The 22,964-nt window shown below is 39.7% G+C and overlaps 1 protein-coding gene across 1 annotated transcript in view; it reads left to right on the top strand.

Annotated features, from left to right (window-relative positions):
• Exoc6 (exocyst complex component 6) overlaps positions 1 to 22,964 on the top strand; it is a 120,046-nt gene that overhangs the window by 70,290 nt on the left and 26,792 nt on the right. The window contains exons 19-20 of the mRNA XM_055614047.1: positions 7,503 to 7,644; positions 20,254 to 20,327. Coding sequence (XP_055470022.1) covers positions 7,503 to 7,644; positions 20,254 to 20,327 — 216 coding nt within the window. The remainder of the gene's footprint in view (positions 1 to 7,502; positions 7,645 to 20,253; positions 20,328 to 22,964) is intronic.

Here is a 22,964-nt window from a genome sequence, read left to right as displayed (position 1 = left end):
TGCATGCATGTGTGTGTAAGTTTGAGTGTGAGTGTGTTTACTGGTGATTGAACTTAGAGCGTTGCTTGTGCTAGGCAAACACTCTGCTTTTGATTTTTTGTTCTAAGATATTCTTGTCAACTTGCTCAGGCAGGCCTTGATCCTCCTGTTCAGACTCTGAATAGACAGGATTCTAGGCCTGAGCCACCAGGCCCAGCTTTCTTTACGTGTTTTTGTTTTTGTTAATATATATTCACTCCTCTTTGGTTCATTTTCACTTATCTTTTTTAATATCGGCATGTTTTGCTGAGTGTATGTCTGTGTCCCACATTCGTACCTTTCCCAACCCTCATTTACTCTCCCCCCTCCCCCGCCCCAAGACAGGGTTTCTCTGTTTAGCCCTGGCTGTCCTGGAACACACTCTGTAGACCAGACTTGAACTCAGAGATCTGCCTGCCTCTGCCTCCAAAGTGCTGAGATTAAAGCTGTGGGCTACCACCTGTGTAACTGAAAACCATAGACCTTACTGGGAGTCACCCCGTGTCAGCTGCCACAAAGCCACGTTGTTTATGGAGAAGTCGGGGCTCTCGTTACGGGATTCTCACTGTGATTTTATTCTCACACCAATTCCCAGGATCTGTCATTGCGGTGTGCTCCTCAGCAAGTGGAGCCCTGCTTGCACTGGGCTCTCGGGAAGCTCTTAAAAAGCTAAAACTTAGGTGAGCATGGAGGTATACGCCTGACTCTCCAACAGGGGTGGAGGTGGGAGACTCAGAAGATCATGTCCTCCTCAGCGTGTGGTGAGTTCAAGGCTAATGTGGGCTCATTGCAACCCTGTTTTTAAAAACCAAAAAGAAAGAAATGGAGAGGAGTGGGAAGGCAAGTCACAGGAGCTTAGGCAAAAGGAAAAGGCGTTAAGGGAGAGGGGAAGGAAAGTTTGAAACCTAAATATAAACTTTTGAAAACCATGTGCTCTTTTTGTTTTATTTTTTTTTGAGACAGGATATCATATAGAACCTGTTAGCTAGCTAAGGGTGGTCTTGAACTCCAGATTTTCCTGCCTCCACCTCCCAAGTACTGGTATTACAGTCATGCGCCAGCACACTCAGCTTGTTTTATATTCTCAGTTAAGGCTGTAGAAGGAGACCCCCTGCATAGCAGATGTTCCCTTTTGGACCCAGGATTAGGCAAAAACCAAACCCAAACACCTGTTTTCACAGAGAGATCCTTTGTTAATCAGGCAAGAAAAGTTAAAAGTTGCTGCTTTCAGCCTCAAGCAGAGAAACAGCAGCAAGTGGCCTTGCAGGGGTAATTTAAGAGAAAAATGGGAGGTCTACAGTAGATTGGGCGAGGATGTGGTGGTGTAGATTGATTGGGCATGTTAATTAGGTGTGCCAAAGGGAGCTTTTGATTGCTGGACTTCAGTACTCTGATAGCTGGAATTGGTAGTCAGCTTCAGGAGGAGGAAGTGGCCAAATAAGTGGTGGCCAGCTTTAGGAATGCTATTCTAGTGGCTCTTAGCAAGGCCGAGGGAATGGGAGAGAAGGAGGCTGGCCAGAGCCCTGCTCCTCACACTCAGGCTGGCAGGAGGTCTTTCAGCTGTGCCTATATCAGCCACCACATTTAGCAGTGAGTTGGCTTGGGTTAACATTTGCCTAACTTACTGATGGTAATATGGGACTTACCTCAATAATAGAACCTATTAGTGACTCTGGAAGTTTCTTTGGAAATTTTAAATGGTAGCATCGGTGTAAAATACTGAATTTATACTGCTGTATGTTCCTGAAACACTGAGCTTATGCCTACACCAAGAAATGTGGACATGACCTCGTGATCAGAGAGTTTGTGCTTTGATGATGGCTTCTGCTGTCTTTTAATTTCTCAACCTTAATTCTCCGGATTGGCCATAGCACTCATTGTCAACTACAGAGAAAATTAAGTAAATATTTGCTTCTTTTGTTTTTTAATATTTGCCAAGTTAGAAGAGTTTTAGGACCTTAGTAATTAATCAAGTTAAATTTCCTCTTTAAGGCTTGTCATGGTCATACATACTTGTAATCTCAGCACTGGGGTGATAGAAGATCAGGAGTTCAGACACTCTTTGGATGCCAGCCAGGACCACAGGCAACCAGATCTAAAATAAGTAAATAGACAAAAAAATAATTCAAAACAAAACAAAACAAAAAACCCTCTCTCATTTAAATACTTGTTTTGTAGTCCAGTAATCCACAGTTGGAAACAGGGAATGTCTTCTAAACCTTGACCTTTCAAGACTTAATGCATCCTCTCCTCTCCCTGGGACTGCCAATGACAGCAGCAAGGATGCCTGGCAGAAAGCTAAAAGTGGGTGTGACATGCCATTAAAGTCCACATTCAGAAGACTGCTGGAAAAAAAAAAAGTGTGTTGCCAAAGTCAAATGAGCCCTGACTAGGATGCAGGGGTTTTAAGGGAAATAGAAATGAGAATTATAGGTAATCACCTTGGGAACATTTGTTTCAGTTTTAAGATAATCATGTTTATTTTATCCATATGCCTCCTTACCCCAAAGAGCAAGCATTTATGTTGCAGTCTGTAGTCTGTGTGAATGGTGAGTATTAGAACAGAAGTAAGCAAGTGTCTTAAAAGCCCAAGAAGAGAATGAGAGTTTGTAGTTGAGAGTGGGGCTTTGGGTAAGTGATGTAACCAGTCCTTACAGGGGTGAAAACAGATGGAGATGGAAAGTGAGTGTGAGAGAATTACAGATGTGTGCAAGGGTTGAGGGTCCTGGGTTTGTTAGAGTGGGTATGTTTTAATGAACTGTGGGTGTTTTGGCACAATCTCAAAGATCTGTCTTCAAGGTGGTATTAAAGTCATTATTAAAACTCACTAAAGAAAGTCATTTTGATAATTAAACTTTTATAACTCCTCCATTTTATATTATTGTGAATTTGAGACATTTTAGTGTGCTCACCTAGGAAGTGTTCTAAAACCTGTCTTGATGGCTAAAAGGACATTGTACATGGTGATGTCATCTTGAGGAGATTTTAATATTCTGTACTGTTTCAGGGCCTTTTTTAAAATAACATTTTTACAACTGAGCAAGATATGAAAGATGTACTTTCATGTACCAAAACTTACCAGTGGTTCTTTTTTTTTGGGGGGGGGGAGGGAGCAGGGTTTTTTTTTGTGTATCCTTGCTGTTCTGAAACTTGCTTTTGTAGACCAGCCTGGCCTCAAGCTCAAATATCCTGCCACTGCCTCCCAAGCCCTGGGATTACAAGCATGTACCACCATATGGTTCATAATGTACAAATTATGAAAGAAGAGTTACAGACTTCTTGAAGTAAAATGTTTCCTTTCGAATTATTTCTTTATATTTTAGTTAAATTTTTTTATTTCTAATTTTAGTATTTAGTCCACCTTTAATAAACGACCTGATTCTTTGAGTCCATACATTTTAAAAAGATTGTGTATTGTAGCTCTTTAGGACACTGCCCAATTCATCAAAACACTTTTTTCTTTCTTTTTGTGTCCGAAAAGCTTTCTTCACAATCTCATAACTGAAGTTTCTGTAGCAAACTACGAGGTCGTGTGTTTGTATAAAATAGAGGTTTGCTGTTTGAACTTAAATGACTTTGAAGAGCAAGGACAGAATGCACAGGGTCACTTAGCAGTGTTAGGGGTAGCATTCAAATCCACTACTTTTTTGTTTTCTTTTTTTTTTCCCAGCCTTTGAAAACAAAACCTGATACTAATTTAAAGAATAACATAGTATACCATGTATTTGCCTTGCTGTGTTTTTTATGTAAGTTTAAAAAGTACTTAGTTCTTCAAGATTGATTTGTGTGTGTAGATAAAAAAGGAAAATGGATCCTTTTGGGGTTGTTAAGGAAGAGTAGATCATTATAGAAAGAATGGTTGTGATTTCAAGAGGGTATTTTTGCATTATATATACTTGTGAGAATGAAAGTAGCTTTGAAAAATGCTTTCAAATGATTACTGTTTAAATAAAAACTTTCTTGCTAAATCTGTGAACTAAGAGACCGGTAAGACAAATATTTATTTTTATTTGAAAATTTAAAGTGCCAAATTAGTTTTTAAGTTTTCAGTATTTCACCCCCTATGATATTAGATCTATGAAAACATTACTTTGAAACCAAGACAGTTTGAGCCGTAATCTAATAAAATGTGTTGTATTTGCCATTGCCGTGTTCTTTTATATTTCAAAAGAAACAGTATCTTTAGCCTAATCTACAATAGTAAATTATTTTGGAAATTTGGCTTGACATACAAACAGATGTGTTTTCTTGATTTCTTTCGACTGAGTTTGGTGGTTAGTGGCTTATTGTTCTGTGATTGGCATTGAAAGCCTTATTTCACAGCTTGCAGTAGGGAACTATTGGGTAAAGAGTGGTTGTGTTCCACAAACGAAATGCAGAAAGTGTCAATCAAGCTCTTACACAGGTTACTCAGAGAATGAGCCTTCTTACTGATTTCACTAAATTGTCGCCTCATGCTGTCTTTGATTGGCACAGCCTGGCAGGGAGGATGGATGAATCTGTCACCGGCTGGTTAATTGTGTTGCTGGTCTCAGTCTGACATCACGTCTTTGACTCTTAAATGGCTCAATACAAAACAAATTAGCAGATTGTAGTCATATTTCTCATTCTATATGCTCTGACTTTGTTGAATGCAGTCCATAAATCATATTGACTGACACACAAGCAAACGATGAAAGCTGCTTTTGAGACGGACGTCCAGAAAGCAGCCCTGAGAAGGTGCGTGGAAGGGTGCATATGGCTGACCCTGTGGGAATTTCCTAGGAGCCAAATGTCTCTTTGCCACAATTGTTCTTAGAAGAAAAGCTTTGGGGTAATGCAAAAAGGATCTAATATGTCAGCAGATTCTCTTTTACAAGTCCCTTTGAAATATAAGAAGTTTGTCTAAGGGTTTTCTCTCTTGGCAAATTGTTTTTCAGGAAAAAAAAATGTTAAAGCGGGGTGAAAAAACATAGTTACCTTTTAAAAAGTTTGGCAGGTGTTTTTACTTACTTACTGAACTTTGTGTTGTTACAGAGAAAGAACTGCTGGTAATGTTGCAAGCAACTTTTCCCATGAGTGCAGGAAGCTTGTTTGGTGGCTTGGAATGTACTCAATGTGCACTGTTTTGTCAGTTATTTTGGCTGTGTTATCATGTTCAAGTCTATTAAGAGCTAATTTTTAAAGACAGTTATGAGTTACATTTTTTTTGCTTTATGATGAGACATTATTACGAGAGTCAATGTTCCTTGTTATAGCACTGGTCAGAATGTTTGGTTTATTAAAATAGGCCAAGAGTCTTCGATATGAGAGATTGGTTGCAAGTATGTTTTTGGCTGTGTAAATATTGAAGATATTACAATTTTTCTATATAAAATATGTAGGTAAAATTTAGGGATGGTTTTACATATTCTGAAATTAGGAAGTGGATTTCTAGAGAATAGTATATTATCTTAAAAATATAAATTGTGAAATTTCACCAATTGGAACCTTTGATAGAATTAACTTAAATTTTGATGTATAAAAAGATAATTCATTTTATTTAAAAAATTTATGAAATTCTGTATTTTGTAAGTCTTTAAAACTTTTATTTTGAGTACAATAAGCCTGTATTCACTATGCCTAATCAAAAAATAATAATATTAAGATTTTACTGTTATAAATGTTATTTTACTAAAAAACAAGTTTGCATATGTATTTCATTGCCTGCTTCTACCAGATTTATGGAATAGCTTATACTGTTGTCATTTTTGGCTCCAGTACTACTGTATAGTTATTTGTGTCTCTGAACCTATGTTAAAATAATGCTGCTTATGATGTATGGCATGTTTATGTACAAAATGAGTTAAGTAATTTTTGATACTTTATTAAGTTAAAATGCACTCGTTCCATCAAGTCAAAATAGCATTTCCATGAACTCCTTACAAGCCTGTTATGTTGAAAGTAAAGGCCATGCCATTGATGTCTCTTTCCTCTGCCTTTATCCCCCTCACATTCAGATTGATAGTATTCTGCTTGGAGAATGGAGCCACATGTCTCTGAGACTAATTCCTCTTGGGTTTGGGGGCTTTTGAGCATGCAGGGTTTTTCATTGTTTGTTGCATTCCTTTTTTGGCAATTCATCAGTATCTGTCAAATATATTGTTTACTTTGGCTTTTATCTCTGAGGTTTTTGATTAGGAAATTGACACTGCATGTCAGATACTTAGTTTTCTGCTATGCATAGTGCCTAAGTGCTAAGTATCCATAAGGAGTATCCATAAGGAGTTTGGTTCTAAGACTAGGATGTTTCAGATTAAAATTTTTCACAAGTAATTTAAAGAACAAGTATTCTAATAAGTTATAAAGTGTATTATTTTCCTTATGACCTTTGATGTCAACGCTACATAAACATTTTTTTACTAGTATATTGTAGCATGTGCGTTTGGAAGATGGTTTTTATCCTTTCCTTGCCCTATTTGCCTTTGTGATTGGTAGGAAGAAAACAACACTATTAGTAGGAAGAAAAATCAGTGATACTTGTTGACTGAAATAAGCTAAAACACGGCGGCATGTGCCCCAAAAGTCATTATTTTCCTAACGGTCACCCTAGGGAGTCAGCCCTAATCCTATGACACCGTAGAAGGACCACTCTGGAGAACTTTGACCTGCAGCAGTTTATACTCTGTTACACACCTGCTTGAGTTACAGATGGGACACGTTGGCACACACCTTTAATCCAGTGTTCAGGAGGCAGAGACAGGCAGATCTCTGGGTGTTCAAGGTCACCCGGGTCTGCATGGTGAGTTCCAGGCCAGCCAGAGTTATGTAATGACATCCTGTCTCAAAAAAAAAAAAAAAAAAAAAAAAAAGGCAATTTATACTAATTATGATTCAGCTGCTGTGTAATCTGTAGAGCAAACATTTAAAAACTCAAGTGTTTTAAGAAAATTTAAGTAAGGCTGACAATGAAAGTGAATCATGTATCTCGGTGAAAGAAGGGCACGAGTATTAGCTTCTCGAATTAAATGTTGTGTGTATTTGATTGACTAGAGACGAAGCTGAAGTGAAAAATAGGCAAGCCTTTCCCCACCAGTGACTGAATCTACGCCATGGACTAATTCTGACTTTTAGTTTAAGTAGCAGCAACAACAGTTAATTTCCTTTGTTCTGTCTTAGGTAACCATATGAAAGAGTTTAGGGGCACGGTAGGAAGGAGCTGTTGTCAGTACTGTGTCTTAATGTAATAAATGCCATATTTTCATGTGCATTTAAAAGTGTTACAGTATTTTAAGAGATCTGAAATACATTTTCAAAATTTATAATTTTTCCCCGTGCAGTTAGCACTTTAATAATACTGTATCACAAGAAAGGTGCGTTTTAGTTCTTAGGATACAGAAGCAGGAAGGGCAGCCATCATCATGGTACCAGCAAAGAGAGTGCCAGGCCAACAGTCTTGTGGTGCTTGATGAAGTATTTCCTTGCTTGCTTGTTGATGTCCTGGTTTGGTTGTTTGTTTTGCGTAGGGGAAGGTTGCCCAGACGGCTTGCATGTCGGCCTGTCAACATCTGTCAACATCCTTAATGCAGATGCTGCTGGACAGCGAGTTAAAGCAGATCAGCATGGGAGCCGTGCAGCAGTTTAACTTAGATGTCATCCAGTGTGAATGTGAGTACATATTGGCCAACTCGCATGCTTTCTCTAGGCGCCAGTATTTAACTGTTATGGAAAACTGTATATAGGAGGACAGCTCGAAAAGAAAGAAGAGAGCCCAATTTAACTTACGTTTTTGGCAACTTTAGAAGTAAACCTAGCTCCTGAAAAAAAAAAAATCTCAGCTTCACATTAACAGCTTCAAAGAGATTCATTGAAGTGGTGATCTGGATCCAGAAGTGATTTCTTCAACTGAAGAAGTGATTTTTTTCCCTTTTGGTCATCCTTCCCACCTCTCTGGGACTCTCCCAGTGCCTGCTGTAAATGAATAAAACAACCCCAAGCTTGTTGTTTTTACTGTCTCTGAACACATAGATTATTGTTGGAAGACCTTGCATAGCAAATGGTGCCTCTATAGTTTTGTTCCTCATTTCTGAAAATGCTTCCCAGCCTTGATAACGGCAGTCATTTTGTTTGTATCAGGAGGGTGTGCGTCTTCTGTGGTCTAGTGCTGACATTAGCTAATGAGCTTTAGAACTCACATATAGCCGTGTTGTACATGCTTCTGATGTGGGTTTTACCACACCTCAGTCCTGACTCTCCAGCTAGAGAGCTCTGCGTCATTTTCAAGCAACATTCTCAGATGAATGGTTCCTTAATTAAATGATGAAAATCCCTGGTTGACAAAGGATTCAGACACCTCCATTGACAATTGAAAGTCACTGGGGCAGCAGAAAGATTGCAGAAAATTTTCTGGGGGAATATTTACAATAATATGCTATTTCTAAGACTGAAAATATAAATGTCAGCCTTCAACTAAAAGAGAAGTAACATGTTTTTTTCCCCCAGCAACAAGTAATGCATTTTGCTAGGGGAAAATTCTGCTTTTTTCTAGAAAGTAATTCTAACTTTATTTTACCAAAAAAAAAAAAAAAAAAAAAAAAAAAAACCTTTTTATTTTTATCAAAGTAAAATTCTCATTTATAAAATATATAGCTTATGTTTATAAAATGTATTTGACCCAAAAATGTACCTTTTAGGAACCGGAGAGATGGCTCAACAATTAAGAGCACTGGCTGTTCTTTCAGAGGACCCAGGTTCAATTCCCAGCACCCATATGCCAGCTCACAAGTGTCTATAACTCCAGTTCCAGGGGGCCTGACACCCGCACACAGATATACATGCAGGCAAAACACCGATAACGTGAAATAAGAACAAAAAATGCACCTTTAAATTTTTCTGAGCTCACATCAATTATTATTCTCTTTGTACAGATTATTTGCTTCTTCCTCTCTCCATCCTCTATTTCTCTTTCCCTCTATCTCTTCATTTCCTCTCTTTTGGTTCTAATTTGACTTTAATTGGTATACAAAGTAGAAGCTTCCCTTACAGCATTTTCATGCATATGGAGTTTTGGTGGACCACCCCACATCAGCCTCCCTTTCTGCCTTTCCCCTCTGTTGGGTCCTACTAGCCCAGCATTATATTTTCCACCTCCTTTTCTCGTGCTGGAGTTGAACCCAAGGTCTGGCTCAATTCTAAACACACGTCCTGCCACTGAGCAACACCCCCAACTGAAACTGGTTTCTTAAAAGCTTTAAGAAGTTGTGTTTTGAGATTACTACAGTCTGATATCACTTATGTCAATATTTTACACAAATGTTGCTGGGTTCATTTTGTGTTATTTTGTCTTTAGTGTTGCTTCAAAATAACTAGGTATTTGGCCAGCTAGCTGGTTGACTGGATAAAGGCACTTTCTGCCAAACCTGAGTTCATTCCTAGAACCCACATAGTAGAAGTAGAAAACTAACTTGCACAGGTTGCCCTCTGACCTCTGTAGGTATGTGTGCTCACCTTTATATCCACACATAAAACAAATAAATATAACAACTTTAATAACAGTGGGCAGTTAAAACTCTAGAGTAGGTTGTGATTGGGAATATATATTGCTGAGTGATAGACATCACAGCTTTCTGGTGTCTCTGCTTTTTTAGCCCCCTGTGAAGGGCTGTAGAGAAGCAAGCACACACCACCCCCTTCCCCAGGCCTTGCCTCCTGAGCCTCACTTCCTACTTCTGGTCATTTCTTTGCGCAGTTACTAAGGCACTGTTTTAATTCTCACAGAAGATCAAGAAAGGGAATGCAATCTGGTATCACAGGCAGGAGGAGCAAATCTTACTCAGGCTCCAGAGACCGAAATTCAGCCACCATTTCTGCTACCTTTAGGATTTTGCCTATGACTGATTCTGCCCTTTAAAGCTTATCATACATATCATACTGTGATCGTTACGTGTTTTTCTTGGTTAAGTTCTTTTGTCCCTTTTGGCATGTTTGTAAATTTTGTGTCTGTGTGTACACATACGTGTGTGCATTTGTCAAGGCGTGAATGTGGCAATCAGGACACAACATGCAGAAGTTAGTTCTCTCCTACCATAGGGTTCCAGTGATCGAACTCAGGTCCTCAGCTTGGCTGCAAGTACCTTTGCCTGCTAAGCCAACCCCCTGATGCCCTGTGACCATAGCTTCTTAATACAGGCTCACATATTCAATACTTGATGAACAGATATAAATTATTTTCATGTTTGTTTTACTGCCTCCAACGTTAAGTATTCTTCTCCAAAAGGCGTCTTTTAACTTTAAAAAGTGAATTTATGGTATAAATATAATGGTATACTGTCTCTCTCATACTCTTTCTGGTAGAAAAAAATATACACTCTTACCCACTCTCAACTTTTAGTGATTGTTATATGTGTTAATCATGTGAAAATGAAACTTTCTTGAATATTATAAATATGTTAAGAGAATTAAAAAATAGGGTTTTTTTCATGTTTTAAGTAATCATTTTTTAAGTCTAGGGGAAAGTAGTTTTAAAACATAAAGCTTTCAGTATTAATGCAGTATACGTGTTATCTACATATTGGGACAGGGGAAGAAGAAAGGTACGCTGGAGGAAGAGTGTAGCTAGATGAGGAAGGGGAGGCTTCCTTGCTTAATAAGGGTGTGGCAGTCTAAGATCATGGCATTCGCCTGGGATGTGAAGAGGAAATAGGTAGTCCAGATAAAGAATCTTGATGCCCCTGCTCTCATACTCCTCCGTGCTGAGACCACCTGGAGACAAGAGCAGCCTTGGAGCTGCATGCTACAGTATAGCGTAACTCTGCCGTGTGGTTGTGCAGCCCTACCGTGGACATCTGATTTGAGGGGTTAACTACACTTCAGAAGATGTGTTTTCTGAATACATTACTCTGTCGATGGATTGCGGTAACTTGAAACCACTGTCTCTCTGAGCTTGCCTAAGTGAGAAGTTCTGCTGTAAGCCTGGAGTTACCGCTAGTCTATATTGTGTCCTTTTGTAAAGCTGTTCTCACCAAAAGGAAAGTGCCCCCTAGAGCTGTCTTCTCTATATGCATTAGCGAAAGTTTGCCCCTTTCCACATGGACCCCGCTCCTCCTACAGCACATGGCTCTTCAGGTGAAATGCAAACTGGATTTCACTGGTCCACATTCTCCCGGTCCTCATTCGGTCACGTGTGTGTAAGTAGACTGGCAACTTTCTGTGGCACGTCTGCTTAGAGTCATGACCAAAACCAAACCTTCATCCTCAGGTTAGTTCTGAGAAAACTGCTCTTTATTCTAAGTGTTCTCCCATTAATTTGACTTTCTTCTCTTCACTGGCACTGTCTGATGCCTGGTTTAACGGTACCACTGTAACATACAGTTGGACGGGCAAATAAACTGTTCTATGTGCTGTACCTTAGTAACAAAGCTCAGACTAAAGGACATTGTGGCACATCCCTATAATCCTGGCACTTGAGAGGCTGAGGCATCAGGATTGTCACAAGTTCAAGGCCAGCTTAGGCTATGTAGTGAAACTCCCAATGTTTTAAAAACAAACAATAAAGCTCAAACTATCCTTTCTTATTAGCCAGAATGTACTTTGAGATAACCAAAGCTGTGCCATTCTAAAATTCCCATCTGATGGGACTGGAGAGCTGGCACAGTCTGTAAGCATGAGGGATGGATTTGGTTTCTGCCACCACCCATGGGAAAAGCTGGGCACAGTGGCACACATCTGCAATCCCAGCACTTGAGACTGGTGGATCCTGCAGCTCACTTCGAAGCCAGACTAACACAATCAGTGAGCTCCAAGTTCCCTGAGAAGCTGCATCTTAAAAATAACGTGGAAATGTGTGTTTGTGTACATGTGTGTTTTTCTCTCTCTGTCTCTGTCTCTGTCTCTCTGTCTCTCTCTCTGTCTCTCTCTCTCTCTGTGTGTGTGTGTGTGTGTGTGGTGTATGCGTGGTGTATGCTCTATGTGCGTGGAAAACTCATGGGAGTTAGTTCTGTCCTCCCTCTGCATGGGTCCAAAGGATTAACCTCAGGTTGTCAGGCATGGTAGCAAGTGCATTTACCACTGAGCCATCTTTCCAGCCTCACTGAAGCTTTCAGATCAAGACTGTGTCATGAAATCTGCATCATGAAAATTTAACCTTAGTGTCATATGGAAATTCAGCTGGATTGGGGGAGAGGCTAAAAGCAGGAAGATGTGCTAAGAGACCCAAGCTTTTCCTTTGCAAAATAAACGGAACCTGATATTAGGAAATGGAAATAAAAACTTGAGAAAATTGATTGCAGACATTTTGGAAGAGGAAATATATGAAATTAGTGAATTAATCTGATTGATTAGATTAAAATGATTAGAGTTAGAAACACACACAGTGAAAGAAACCTAAAGAATATATCCTGTAATTAGTGGAGGGTGTGAAGGGGGAAGAAAAGAGGTATTTAGCTAAACAGGATAGATTAATTAAATTCTGTGCCCCCAATGGAAATTCTAGGAAAATGGCACAGTGATTCTCTCATAGTGAAAAGTCTATAAGTGTTTATTTTTGTTAAGGAGAGAAACAGATTAATAAACCAGGAAACTCTATGATCTACACATCACTTCCGGTGTTCCAACTTGTGAAGAGTTCAGGCCACCTGGTCTTCAAATCAGGACCATTTAATTATTTGATGCAAACATAGCTGATAATTGTTCATTTTTTAAAACTTAATATATTGCATCACTGTGCATAAATGGCCTTTTATTGTTCTGAGCTAAACAGCCAGGATTTCCTTGTTTCCTTGTGAACTTAATTTTTCTTCCCCATTGTGTCATTTTTCTTTTACTTGTTCTAGTTTATTGTTTTTTTCCTACTTTTTGTAGCAATACTGAGTTAAATTTGATTTTAAACTGTTTGGATGCAGGAAAGTGGAATTGTGTATGAACTTAGGAAGAATGTTTGTGTGTTTGGAGTCCGCTCTCCCTCCGTTCAGTGGGGTGACTGTGCAGCCCAGGCTGGCCTCACACTTAGGTCCAGTTTGGACTTTGCCTCTAACGTGGCATGCCATTTGATTATCAAGAAGCCCCAGGATTTCCCCTGAAATACAGCATTTAGAGTATAGGATTTCCCAGATAATCCTACTAAGAATGAGGCGGCCATAAATTTTAAGGAAAATGAAGAGTGTGGAGCATTGAGGCCGTGTGTTCCTTGATCCCTTCATGTTTAGTAGGTACGTGGCATTGAGAAGAAAAGTGGGGTAAACAAGACAGAAAGTGGCATCCTTACTCTCTTGGGATTGAAGCCCAGTGAGGAGTCAGTAACTTCATTAGCGAACATTAAAAACCGCTGAATTCTATAAAAGTGTTTGATACTTTGAGAGAATGGACGCACTCAGAATGAAGTCTCATAAAGTACCAAGCTGGGTCAGTGCGTGACTACAGTGGGCATGCTTGTGTCGATTGTAACCACAGCACGAGTGTAACTGCATGTTTAGAACAAGTGGGATGACCAGGGTCGGGTACTTGGGAAGTGCAGAGCTGAGTTCCTCTGAGAGCCACATTGAGCATCTGAACCAATTACAGAACAAGATAGTTCTTCTTCTAAATCTGCACAGATAATTTGTTTCATATGTATTAATGTGTTATGCCACAGTGTAGGTACTTTGCACAGAAGTATATTGAAGAAAAGGCATATCCTCTTATTAAATTGTTACAAAAGTGTCTCAGAAACTCTTCACATTACTGAAAAAAAAAATACAGGATATTTCCAAAACATCAGGAAACCAGATTCTACTTCATACTTAAAATAATCCAGACCAGGTATAGATGTACACACACATGTATGTATAATCTAAGTATATGTTCATATTTTTCATGCATGCTACACACATATCTTATGAAGTTATGATTTGCTAAGAGTTCAATATCTGTAGCTCACAGGGATTAGAAAAGTGCTGTATCAGGCTGGAGAGGTGGCTCAGAGGTTAAGAGCACTGGCTGCTCTTCCAGAGGTCCTGAGTTCAATTCCCAGCAACCACGTGGTGGCTCACAACCATCTATAGTGAGATCTTGGGCCCTCTTCTGGTGTGCAGGTGTACAAGCAGACAGAACATTGTATAGACAATAAATAAATCTTTTTAAAGGAAAGGAAATGTGCTGTGTCAATCTGGGTAGTGGTAGCACGCGCCTTTAATCCCACACTTGGGAGGCAGAGGCAGGTGGATCTCTAAGTTTGAGGCTAGCCTGGTCTATAGAGGGAGTTCCAGGACTTATACAGAGGTTCCAGGTTTATACAGAGAAACTCTATCTCAAAAAACCAGAGAGAGAGGGAGAGACAGAGGAGAAGAAGAAAGCAAAGCACTGTATCAGAGAGTGATGGCAGCTGCTTTGCTGTCCTGGGCATTGAACCCAGGGCCTGTGCATGGCCAGCAGGTGCTCTACCACTGAGCTACATCCCCGGCCTTTTCTGCTTTTAGACAGAGTCTCACTACATTGGCAGGCTGGCCTCAAAGTTTCAGTCCTTCTGCTAGGATTACAGCTGTGCCAGCACAGTGCCCAGCTTGACTTCTGTTTTGGTGGTTGGTCACTGGGGCATGGATAAGTCTCAAGCAGTTCATCATTTTGGATAAAGGCTTAACACATAAAAGCTAAAGAGAACAAAGCAAGCAAACACAGCATACTAGGGGCAGAGATCTTTGTATCTTTTTGTTGTTGCTGCTGGAAGCCATGATCTCACAGCCATGTTTTAGCCTTGGTGCAGATCCTTGTCTCCAGCTAGAAGTATTGAGAGAAAATCATGAGGTTGGAGTAAGGAGACTATTTCAATCTCATCTTTCTTTATTTATTTTTCAATGTCATATTTAAAAGGAGCTACTTTGGGTGTCGGATTTTTTCCACAGCTAATAGCATCCCAGCTGTTGATTGAGGGTACTTTGTTAAGGTTTATTTCTAAGAAATGGAGAGGGCTAGTTATTACTCTGTGTCAAAACGAGATGATAAATATTCTTCAGGCTTGTGTCGCTCTGCTGCCAACCACTTCTAATCTAATACAAGGCAGAGGCTACAGTGCTGGCTTCTGACAGCCCACGGCAGCGTCTCTGCATCAGAGAAACCACTAGATGGCGCCGTTAGTCATTCCTTCTTATGGTGCACCCACACAGGTACTTGGTCTGCCCAAAATTTGAGTTCCAACTAGCTATTTTAATCTCAGCTTTAGCAAGAAATGTGCATCTGTGCATGCACATGTATGTGTACACAGAATAAGTAAACAAAATGTAAAAAAAAGCTTCCATAAAATTTTATTTTATTTTATTTTTTTAATTTTAAAGAGAAAGAATAAACTTGGATTGGCAAGTTGGCCTGCAGATTGCCCTCTGGTTTGTAACAGGCACAGGCAGCACACATTCACACACACAGAGGCACACATGTGCTCACAGTGGATGTAAAAATGAAGTCAAGTTAGAGACAACACAGATTATGTTTGGGTTTTTTGTTTCTTTGCTTTAGTGGTTTTTTGTTTTGTTTTGCTTTTTGAGACAGGGTTTCTCGGTGTAGCCCCGGCTATCCTGGAACTTGCTCTGTAGACCAGGCTGGCCTTGTACTCGGAGATCACAAGTGCTGTGACTAAAGGCGTGCGCCACTGCTGGGCGCACGCCTGTGATCCCAGCACGTGGGGAGGCAGAGGCAGGCGGATCTCTGTGAGTTCAAGGCCAGCCTGGTCTACAGAGCTAGTCCAGGACAGCCAGGGCTACACCGAGAAACCCTGTCTCAGAGTTAGGAGGTGGGGGTGGGAGGTTGTGGTGTGTGTTACCACTTTCTGGTATAAGATTGTGAAACAAGCGATATTTAGAATGCCTCCTTAAACTTTCTAAAGCTTAGGAACTATACTAAAATATGTTTGGAAGCACAGCATTATTATATGTCTTTTAAAAACAACTAAATAACAAAGATGATACAGAAATAGGGAAATAAGTACTTGCTGTTACTGTTATTAACTGATTGCCTGAGGTAGAACAAGGAAATCCTAAAATACGACAATCTGAATGAACCAAGGATTTTGAATACATCAAGGGATTTCAAAATATAGCCACCAGTGTTTTGAAAGATTATACTGTCCTTCCTGGGGTCATGAGTTAGTACTGATGGCAAAGAATTGTCTGTTATTACGTACTCCGCCATTCAGCATACATTTGTTTAATATTTCCTGTACACCGGACACAGGATATATAAAGGTAAAAGAACTCTCTGCTTCCTGGGAACTTTCTGTTCAGTGGAAGAGCTCAGAGTTTCAGTTTTGGTGAGGAATGCTTTAGGGGTATTCTCATGCACTCAGTTATTCTGTTATAAATACCCTGAGTATGACAGGATTTTGTGTTTACATTACCAATAGCCACATATGGCTATTAAATTTAAATTAGTATGGAATAAAGCTGCCTGTTCTGTAGTACATTTACAGACTGTTGCCATCATCACAGGAGGCTCTGTTGAACCAGTGTTATAGATAAAAGTGTTAACTACAGGCCGAGCCTCCCATAGAACATATTGCTTGGTTCTTTTCTCTCTGTTCATTTATTAAACTTTTGTTGCATGTTTATTATTTAGGTGGTAGGAATTAGGAACGAAAGTATGATTCTTACCGTTGGGGAGTTCATGGTTTCAAGAGAAAACTCAGACAGATAAACAGTCAGAAGGCAGCAGAACGAGCAGGCACTGTGGTAGGATTCATACAGGAAGTTATGGCGAAAACACATAGGAAACAGCCTACAGTCCCCGGGGATAATGGGAGTCTTGCACAGAAGGTGATGATTGAACTGAAGGATAAGTAAGAGTTACACAGGTGGAAGGGAAGAAGAGCGCTCCGGGCAGAAGGATCAAAGGCTTTATGAAAAGAGACCGGTGTGTGCGAGGAAGCCTGGGCAACCTTGTCTGGAAAGAGTTTAAGGAAAGTCTTAAGAGATCAGGCTGGAGAGGCAGGCGAAGGCCACTTGTAAAAGACCTTAGTCTTGTTTTACTGTGAGTGTGATGGTAAACTATTAAAGGATGCTAAACTTTGAAATGCCCAAATAACAATTACATGTGACATAAATCACACTGGAAGGAGAGGAAAGAGAAGCAGCCAAGAGAGCAGATGGGAGTGTTTAGTAATGCAGGCAAGAAAGGATGATAGCTTGAGCTAAGAGAGAACAGAGACTCAAGAGAGACTGTAGGGTTGACTGTATTTGAGTTTTAAAGAAATAAAGAAAAAAGTGTGACGCTGCCACTCAAACTGAGTAGCCTTTTATCACAGATTTTTTCTGATGCACGATTTGAGATTGCTAAATCACCTTCTATCCCTAAAAAATATTTGAGAAAAAGCCTTGAGAGTTACAAACTGCTGGCATGCTTTGTCTGTGTTGGTTAAATTCCCATGAGAAAAGGAGCCAAATAGGGAGAGGCTGAATACTTAATCAGATTCTGGGTCAATGGTGAGGTGCCAGGATGCCCGGTTTATCCATGTGGTCCTGGGCAAGTCATTTCACTTTTAATGTTTCTATGCTATAAAACGAGGGGCTGGGCAGCTTTTAAGCAGAGCTGACTGTGAGGATATCCAAAGTCGGTCTCTCTCTTCGCTTGGAAGATTTTATAAGCTATATCATCCTTGTGCCCTGTTTGCCAAAATAAGTTGTTATAATGATCAAAGCAGATGGCATATGAGAAAGTGTTTTATGAACTGTAAAATTGTATATAAATTTATGGCATTATAATTTTGACACTAAATTCTTAGGTTTAATGCCAAGCCAATGAACTTCTCTTAGACAGGAATTGAGAGGGAAGGAAAAATAACAGAATCTTTTTTTTTTTTTTTTTAAACTTGTGGTGCCAGGAATCTTATCAGGGCCTTGTACACTCCAGAAAACTGTTCTACCACTGGTCTAATTCCCCTGTTCAGATTGTTTTCAGTACAGAAAAACTATGAAGCCAGAGATGGTGGCACACACCCATGATCCCCACATCTGGGAGGCTGAGGCAGAAGGACTGTTAGTTTGAGAATTCAGTATATTACAATTGCAAGCATAATTGAAATGGAACTGCTTTCTGTGCCTTATAGGTAAAATTAACGTCTTATAGGAAGGCCTTATGTGGTCCTAGATATTTTTTATGTTAGAAGATGCTCATTTCTAAAAGATTTCTATTTTGGGAAGTATGTGTGTACACCATGTGCGTGCCTGGTGCCATGGAGATCAGAAGAGGTGGTGAGATCCCTGGACTTGGAGTTACAGATGGTTGTGAGGTACCATGTGGGTGCTAGGAACTGAACCTTGGTTCTCTGCAAAACCCACAAATGTTCCTCTTGTGTAGGCTATCTCTTCACACTCTTACAAGATTCCTATTTTTAACAGGCTATTAAAATTTTACTTCTATTTTTCAATTAAGGTCTAATGGGAATAGAGAAACTCAGTTATCTGGAGCACATACTAGGGAGAGGTAGAGTTGCCACAGTGTGGAAAGTAGCATTGATAGGAGTAAATTATACTGTCGAGGTGAAAAGTGGCCAGATGGTCCTACTGGAACTTGTCTTCTGGTACCAGAGGGCCCAAGAAAGAGGCTTTAATCATCTGTTTTATGTCTTTGCCTAAACCTCGTAGAGGACGAGGAAGTATGTGTTTTGGGGAGAGTGATGGCACTTCTTGGTTACATTCAAAGGCACATATTAAATTAACTAGCCAGGTTCATTTGCACCACAGTATACCCAGTTGCTTGGAAAGCTGAGGCCAGAGGATCACTAGGGTGCACAAATTTGAGTCCAGTCTGGACAATATTTGACAACACTATTTAGGAAAAAAGAAGAAGAAAGAGAAAAGGAAGGAGAGAGACAGACAGACAGACACTCACTCAGGGAGCCTTGATCTGCGGGAGAGGCCTCTGTCTCCACCATGCTTGCTTGCTCTTACTGTGAGCTGGCTGCTGTGGCTGACCAGCCCGGACTCATCTTCTCAAGAAGAACAAAGGAATGATATGAACAAGAGAAATGAGGGAAAAAGCAAGGAGTGAGGACTGATGTTAAAATGACAAGAGAGAATGCAGAAAATTTAGAAAAGCTAGACAGAATAAACCAGAGAATTCTGAGTTTTTTAATATAGTGAGAAAAATAATATTTTAGTGGATTTAAGAGAATTATGAAAAAATTGGGTAGTAGTCTATTTGAAAAATAAAAGACTAATACATTCCACAAAATGCTGAAAATTAGAAAAATTTCTTACTTAAGGCAAAGTTATTATTATCTCAAGAACAGTAGGAACTTACTTTGAACTTTTTATTCCCCAAAGATCCAGGGAGATTAGGCTGTGCTCTTCCTTCCTTCCTTCCTTCCTTCCTTCCTTCCTTCCTTCCTTCCTTCCTTCCTTCCTTCCTTCCTTCCTTCCCTCCCTCCCTCCCTCCCTCCCTCCCTCCCTCCCTCCCTTCCTTCCTTCCTTTCTTTCTTTCTTTCTTCGTTTTTTGTTTGTTTGTTTGTTTGTTTGTTTCTTGAGACAGGGATTCTGTGTAGTCCTGGCTGTCCTGAACACTTGCTCTTTAGACCAGGCTGGCCTCAAACTCACAGAGATCCACCTGCCTCTGCCTCTCCCAGTGTTGGCCTTAAAGGCAAGCACTACCATGCCAGGCTAAGATTAAAATTCTTAAAGCACAAAAGTTTTTGAAAAACAAAACAAAACAAAACAAAACTTCTCTTAAGATGTTCCTTTATTTTGAAGAAAAAAAAAATGACTAAGTGACATGAGTAGACATTCCTGACTTCATCCTGACTTTGCTGCCTAAACATTTCATGTGTGGTCTGCTCGTGAAGCTGACTTCTTAACTTGGTATCTGCCTCTCACTGCTATGAGCTAGGGGTGAGATTTTTGTAGTATATCCTCTGTAGCTAAGCAGGTGTTTTGAAATGCATTGACAGCCGTGGAGTTGATAGTTTTAAAGTGCTTCTGTAATCATTCACCTAAGGCCAAAAAAAGAGTCAAAAAACTGTACTTTGATTGAAGTATACAACTCCTGAACCTTGTGTAGGGTAACCCTTCTGTCCTTTATTGTGATTAAAGGTTACAGGTTAAATGACAGGTTAGAAGTTTAAAACCATTAAAATAGTTGTGGTAATGGGTACGGAGAGCATATTCAGTAGAAGTTGAAGGTTGTAAGTGATCTTTGTTTGAAGTGGTTGTGTGTAAATATTACAATATATTTGTAATGAGTAGAAATGTAGCAATTAAAGTTTCGTATAGCTTTCAATCTTGTTCTAATTCCTTTTTCTTTTCTAAAATTTTAAATTTTATATAGTGTTTGCCAGCTCTGAGCCTGTACCAGGATTCCAAGGGGACACCCTGCAGCTGGCGTTCATTGACCTCAGACAGGTAAGATGTAATGATGCTATCTATCCACGTACTGTCTCTCTCTTGCCATATTCTTATTCTTCATATGTCTTATTCTTAATGGTACCAAAATGCTTGTTTGCCTGGAAAAGCACATCTTTAGAAGATGATTTTTTTTTTTTTTTTTTTGACGGCTGTGTACTTGGCAAATCTCCGAACTTTTGTTCTTAACTTTATGGAGGATTCCCACAATAAGAATATAATTCATTAATTTCTTACAGATTTTTTTAGTGATTTCATGCTCATATATAAAAATCAGTAGTAGCATTAACGTTGAGTTAGAACTCAAGTTAAATGCAGATTAATTATTACTAGAAAGTCTTCTTTGTTTTAAATATTATTAATGGTAGTTTTGGTAAATTTTTGTATGCATCTTGAAAAAGGAATAAAACTAGGTTTTAAAAAATAATTATTCATTATCACATATTTTTCTCTGTTAAAGATGTTCTAAGTCTAGTAGCAAATGTGAGCTCTTCTTCCTGCCTCTTATTTACTCTTCAATTTTGACATTTCTGGTCTGTTCTGTTCTTTATTTTCTTTTTCTCTTCTATCTCCTTGTATTTTTTTCTTCTTAGTCCTTTCTTCCTCTTTCTTCTCCTTTTTCTTTTTCTTTCTTAATCCTAGGATTAAGGGGCTTAGTAAAGCTTGGGAGCTAGAGGGTGTGGAGGCAGGGGGATTCCTTAGAGGGTTTCAGGAGTGCTCGGCTGACAGTAAGACTGACTGCTGTCGTTGGCAAGGAACCATATGGAGACTGAATCAAAACAAAGGCCCTGTGATCAGTTTGGGCTAACAGTGCCCCTTCCCTTTGGGATGGAGGTGACCAGTGCGGACCGTCCACCATTGCTGTGAACAGAACCTCACCACGCTGATGTTAGCAGTAAGACCTGTTTGAGCATTTAAGGTTCCAATTGTAACATATGTTTGAAGTTGGAGCTCTTTTGCTATTTATGAACAGCCAGAGTGGAGGAAGTGCTTATTGGCATCTGTGTATTCATTATTTGGTGAGGAAGTGTGATTAATGTAGATACAAAATAGTATAAGGTAATCTTGTTCTCTGGCGTTTAAAGGTCCTTTAGAAAAGACAGGACCATGAAGTGAGTGCTTTGTTTCAAGTCTGGTTTACAAGGATGCTGAGAAAGCACTAACTTTTGCTGCACACAATCAATATTTAGGTCTTATGCCAACAAGGACCATCTTCTGGGTGCTGTGGATCTATAGACCACAAACTGTGCTAAGTTGGGAAGGGTAGCAGAAAACCAGGAAGTCAGCTCCTGTTTCCCAGTCCTGGGGAGAGTCTATTGCAGTAGGTCCTTTCGAAGAACTGGTGGTTGCACTTGTTCTCTGAGAAAGGTGATCTAATACAGAAAGCTGAGTCTGTAGCAAGTTGGAAATAGGTTGCACCTAAAGCCACTTATTTATTGAGTAAGCTTCTGTGTTGGAAGGACAAGAATGTTTCCCACCGAGAGGAGATGACCTGAGGGAGGTCTACACGTGAGTAAGCTGTTCATAGAGAGTTCTGTTTCATCTGAATGGAGATGGTGTTGCCTAGTTTGTTTGTAGTCTGTAGGATTATGAATAAGGCCACATAGTTTATGGAACTTTTCCCTAAGGGAAGAGTGAGAAGCTTAGTTGATAGAGCATGTCCTAGCAGACCTGAGGTCCTGGGTTTAGGAAACAAACAACAGTAGCAAACAGGCAAGGCATCAAGGTGATACACTCCTGTAATCTTAGCAAGCCTGGCCTAACAACCCCCTCTCTAAACAAAGCCATCACTAACAAAAACAGGCCTCTGCCTTACTGCCCAGCACACTGCCCCTCTCTGCATTGTATTAAGCAAACTTTGCTTTCTGCTTAAAAAAAAAAAAAAAAAAGAGAGAGAGAGAGAGAGAGTCTGTTCTTTCATTTGTGTAGATCTATTTGACCCGAGTTACCTTCTTTCAAAGAATCACTTTTGACTGCATGGAAGGCCAACTTTTAAGGCATAAAGCTCCCTAGGGGATTGTGTTATTAAAGTACCCTTATAATGTTAACATCTTGAGTCTTGATTGAATATACTTTTAAAATGTGTGCACCTAGAAGACATTTAGTCCTGGTTGGCTTTCCCTGTAAATGTGCATGTTTGAGAGACATTCAAGTGGACTTTAGACACCTACTGTGAGTATGCGTAATGGTGGAAGCTGTCTGTGCAGGGGATTGCTCAAATGCCACTGTACAGGGATCGCTGTGGACGCCTCAGGCACCGCTGCGCCATGCAGTAGCCAGCATGAAGTAGAAGAGCGGAGTGGAGAGAACACACCGATGAACTGGTTTATTGTGTTCATTTTTTTCTAGTCTTAAACGTCGAAGTTTAGCGATTCACTATTTCTATACGTTTTTACTCTAAAATGAAGCAGAACAACTTAATTCTTGCCTTTGGGCTGCTATGTCCCTTTCACCATAAGTTAAATTTTATGAGTTCAGTGGTTTAGATTTAATCAATTAAAAAAAGTAGCTGTATTTCATTCTATTTGCTTTAAAAATTAATTTGCAATCATATTATCAAATGTACAGTATGGGAATTGACAAAAAAGATAGGAAGGAAGGAAGGAAGGAAGGAAGGAAGGAAGGAAGGAAGGAAGG

This window comes from Psammomys obesus, unplaced genomic scaffold (genome assembly GCF_907164565.1).
Source record: "Psammomys obesus unplaced genomic scaffold, mPsaObe1.curated_primary_1811, whole genome shotgun sequence".
In the NCBI taxonomy this organism is placed as follows: Eukaryota; Metazoa; Chordata; class Mammalia; order Rodentia; family Muridae; genus Psammomys; species Psammomys obesus.
The sequence above is the reverse complement of the archived record's forward strand: the minus strand, read 5'-3'. Positions and strand labels throughout refer to the sequence as shown.